The 4,738-nt window shown below is 39.4% G+C and overlaps 1 protein-coding gene across 1 annotated transcript; it reads left to right on the top strand.

Moving 5' to 3' along the window:
- The first annotated feature begins 938 nt into the window (after positions 1-938).
- LOC120260097 (glucan endo-1,3-beta-glucosidase 8-like) lies at positions 939-1,499 on the top strand. Its single transcript, XM_039267539.1, has one exon. It carries the CDS (start codon positions 939-941, stop codon positions 1,497-1,499), a length of 561 nt encoding a protein of 186 aa, XP_039123473.1.
- Positions 1,500-4,738: the final 3,239 nt, after the last annotated feature.

The following is a 4,738-nucleotide window of genomic DNA, read 5'->3' on the forward strand; positions in this document are numbered from 1 at the left end:
AATATATATATATATATATATATATATATATATATATATATATAATTGAAGCTTTATAACTTAAATTAAATATGAGGAATTGGTTTTATAATAAGTGAGTTTCTTAAGGTTTTGAGGTTTCATACATTATGAATGATTCGATATATTTTTCTTGTGACCATCTCAATTATGTTATGATATAATAAAAAATTTGATTGTAAAGTTAAGTATATATTACAATCATTGTTATTATATTTATAAAATTAAGTAATCTCTACACATTGCTGTAAAAAAAGAAAAAGAAAATAATATAAAGTTCTAAAATAAAAAAATACTCTAATATTGAAAAACTAGTAAATATATAAATATTTTTAATTAATGATATTTTTTTATTAAAAATGTTTCAACAAATAATGATTTACCTAAAAAATTAATTTATTATCATTATTATTTTTAATAATTAAGAAAAAAAATGATTCAAACATTTTCAAATTGTTGCCTGTTTTGAATTACAACCAGACACTGCTCAAAAATCAATTCAGTTTGTCAAACAATCTCAAACTCTTTTCATTTCAGTCAATACAAAAAGAGTTCTTAATCCTGTAATGGTTTGTTAATCTATAATTTCTGCAAACAAAGAAGCCAATTTCAGATTCACATATATTTTTGTTGATGTTAATGCATTTATCATGCAAAAAATTGCAGTTATGTAACTGTCGGCAATGAACCTCACCTCAAGTCCTACGATGGCTCCTTCCTTGACTATGCATTGATCAGCCATGTTCAATGAATGACCCTAATTTCCCTATTGACTATGTCTTCTTCAATGGTGGTAATCCTCCAGTGATCGACGGAAATATTCAGTACACCAATGTGTTTGATGCCAACCCTGATATCAACCTTGAATAACATCGGCTTCGGTGACTTACCAAACATTATAGGCGACATTGGCTGGCCAAATGACGGCCATTTCAATGCCAAACTTGGCTCAGAGCTTTTACAATGGCCTTCTGAAGCGACTCGCTGCCAACCAAAAGACTCCTCTCCGGCCCAACACATACATTGAAACTTACCTCTTCGGTCTCATTGATGAGGATGCCAAGAGCATTGCTCCAGGTGCATTCGAGGGACATTGGGGGATCTTCGCCTTTGATGGCCAACCAAAGTACCCTCTCAACCTCTCCGGCAGCCCTACACTCACTACGACGAAGGACGTCACATATTTACCACAGCAGTGGTGTGTGTACAATCCAAACACGAACTTTGCGTGCACCTACGCAGACTGCACGGCACTCAGCTATGGGTCTAGTTGCAATGGCCTTGATGAGAAGGGCAATGCTTCGTATGCCTTCAATTCTTTCTTCCAGACACAAGGGCAGACGGATGGGAGCTGCGACTTCCAGGGGCTGGCAATGGTGACCACACAAAACTATTCCCACCACTTTCCTGTCCAGATTGTCGGTTTTCATTATTCTAGTGCTTCATTCGCATCCTTGTCGTTGTTGAAAATGTATCAATGATGTTTCTCTTCTCATTTAGCTCTAATCAGATAGTTTTGGCCACACTTGTTAATGATTATCAGCATTTAATCTTTCCATCTTTTGTGTGAAAGTAGAAAACCTCCAACCAAATTCTTCCATGTAATCAGAATCTCCCACAAGTACAGAATTTTCTCCACTATTTGCAAGCAAAATAATGCATGCAATTTTTCATTTCCGAGATGGAATTTCTTCAATTTTTTTTAGAAGCAACTCAGCAAGATCAAATTTTGACAACAAAAATATGTCTACATCTAGAATCAAAGAAATGAATTCAATCACATTCATTCATTTTCTTTTATGGAAGGAGGTGAAATAGTTCAACTATTTTCTATCATTTGCAAACAGAACAGATACAAAATTCTTCATTTTTTCCCCAAAAGAATGAGAAAGCATAGGTAATACATACCTATATCATCAAAGCTTAAACTTTAATCTTCACCACTTGCAAGAGAAACAAATGGAATGCCTCTGTTTTTTTCCTTCATGTTTCAGCAGAAATTAAAAAAATAAAAAGAATCAAAATTTGGCAAAAATCTAAACCAGCTAGAAACAAAACTTCAGATTCATCAACAGTCCTTCATTATTATTTTTATTTATTTATTTTTTGTTATAAAGTGGATAAACCACAATTGTATTAAAAAGAAAGGGAAACAGTATAAAGAAAACAAAACAGACAAACAACTCCACTAGAGGTGGAAACAAAAGCACACAACAGGGGAAACAAAAACTAAGAGACGAGACAGCGCACTGAAACATAGGGAGGAGGAGAGAGGGACTCCTCCAACACACAGCAGCAAATCAGGAGGACAACTAGCCGGGAAACTCGTCGTGCCTGTCGGGATCCGGCTCCTCGCGAGGGAGGCTTGAAAACTGGATACATCGCCAAACCGCAGCTATAGACTCCTCAAGCTTGTGCATTTCCCTAGCAGGAACCACTGGAATCCAAGAGAGATACATGTAAAAAATTTTCAAAAATAAAACAGGCACAGAAATAAACACTGAATTGAAAACACAGTTATTTCTAGCAAGCCAAATTTGCCACAAAACCACTCTAGCAACCAAAGAGAAGGGCAGTTTGAGACGAGGGCTAAGCTCTCGATACCACAGTCCCCATAAGTTCGAGCAGGACAAGGGGGCACGTGGGAAGGAAAAAAGGGAGAGCGAGGCGGTCCCAGATGTCTCGAGCCAAAGGGCACCTGAAAAACAGGTGATCAATCGACTCAATAGTAGAGCAACATAGGAGGCAGGTTGCCGTAGGGAGTTTGTTACAACTACGGGCAAACAGAGTGCCAAGCGTGAGGATCTTCCTGTCCCAGACCAACCACATGAAAGCAGCTATTTTCTGTGGCACAAACCGCTTGAAGATCACCGGAGTGATACTACATCTCAGCCCCTGTCGATAAGGAATTTATAAAAAGACTTCACCGAGAAAGATCCATCAGAAGTTAGCTTCCAAGATTTATGATCCGGGATATCCCCAAACCCAGAGGTGATTCTGGAGCTGAGCTCAATCAAGAGAGGATCTCTCCTCATAACAGCAGAGGGGAGTTCCAATAGCATATCCCTAACCGTCGTGAAAGGGGAAGTAGTCAACAAGAACTCCTCCCACCAGCGGTACTTAGGAGCTTGCCCGTTATCCAATTATCTAACCAAAACAGCATGGAGTTACCATTCCCAACCGAGGAGTGAATACATGCTTTAAAAGCCTCCAGTGACGGGAAAAGGCCTTGCCAGAAGAAGGAGCAACGGTGGTTGCGGGGTAACCAAAGGTTCCACCTAGAGTGCTGGTGGAAGCAGTTAAAAAGGATAGGGGCCGAACCACACCAAGCTTCATTCTTCAAGACTTTCCACCACCATTTCCCCAGAAGAGCGCAATTGAATTCCTCAAGGTTAATGATAACCCAGCCACCTTGGTCACGGGGAAGGCACAGCCTATGCCAATTGACCAAGCGACATTTGGGTCGGTCAATGTCAGGGTCTTTCCAAAGAAAATCTCTTCTCAGCCTATCAATACGGTTAACAACCCATTTAGGCAGACTGAAGATGGACATCTAGTATGTGGGCAAAGCAGTAAGGACAAAGTTGATGAGGGTGAGCCTGCCCCCAAGAGACAGGTAATTCGCCTTCCAAGATGTATGCCTAACTTTAACTTTAAGAATAAGAACTTCCCAATCTTGTCTCCGCGACCTTCTCCCAGTAATCAGGACACCCAAGTAAGTGATCGGGAGAGCGCTAGCAGCACAGTTCAGAGTGCCCAAAGCAGAATTGCTGGGTAGAGAATTAAAACCGATAGAAAGCAAATAGGTTTTGTTGAGGTTAATAGCCAAGCCAGAAATACCTTCGAAGATAAAAAGGATCAACTTAATAATCCTAAGGTCCTCAACCCCACCAGCCAAGAGAATAATCAGGTCATCAGCATATTGGAGGTGAAAAACGTTGCCAAACCTACCAAGTGGGACCCCATGCAGGATATGAGAGTCAAGAGCATGATTAAACATTACACTAAGCACGTCTGCCACAAGTACAAAGAGTAGGGGCAAAAGGGGGTCCCCTTGACGCAAACCACGTTGGTATTTGACATTACCCTCAGGAGATCCATTGATAAGGATGGAGGCTTTGGAAGTGAAGAGCAAATTAGCGATCCAACGCCTCCAACGTGGGCCAAAACCCCTTGCCTCCAAGAGTTCAAGAAGAAAATCCCAGTCCACCATATCGAAAGCTCTAACAAAATCCACTTTCGCAATATTACCATCAAGTCTCCTTTTTTGAAGGCTAAAGATGATTTCCTCAGTCGCCACCACATTATCCATGATAGATCTACCCTTAATGAAGGCAGATTGAGAGTTATCCACTAGACGGTCGATAACCTTGGAGAGTCTAGTAGCTAAGATTTTGGAGATAATCTTGAGAGGCGCGTTGATCAAGCTAATAGGGCGGTAGTTAGAGACTGACACCGGGGCTTCATTATTTCAGAAAAATATCAAACATGGAATATTTTCATCTTTTCAGACAAATTACTAAAAATTTGGCAACATATATATGACAGTGTTTAAGCAAAGAAGATAGCAAACACGTCACAGGATATCATTTGCTAATAAAATAGACATGCAATTTCTCCATCTTTTCAAAACAAACATCAAATTTCAACACATTTTTTTTTTTCTGTTTTTAGGAGTTTCATTGCCCAAACTTTTTAATCAAGATGAAATTTTACTCTC

The sequence above is a fragment of the Dioscorea cayenensis genome, chromosome 5 (genome assembly GCF_009730915.1).
Source record: "Dioscorea cayenensis subsp. rotundata cultivar TDr96_F1 chromosome 5, TDr96_F1_v2_PseudoChromosome.rev07_lg8_w22 25.fasta, whole genome shotgun sequence".
Lineage (NCBI taxonomy): Eukaryota > Viridiplantae > Streptophyta > Magnoliopsida > Dioscoreales > Dioscoreaceae > Dioscorea > Dioscorea cayenensis.

What these genes read in the sequence shown, in the direction of transcription:
- LOC120260097 (XM_039267539.1), top strand. Translation starts at nt 939, where the DNA reads ATGACGGCCATTTCAATGCCAAACTTGGCTCAGAGCTTTTACAATGGC.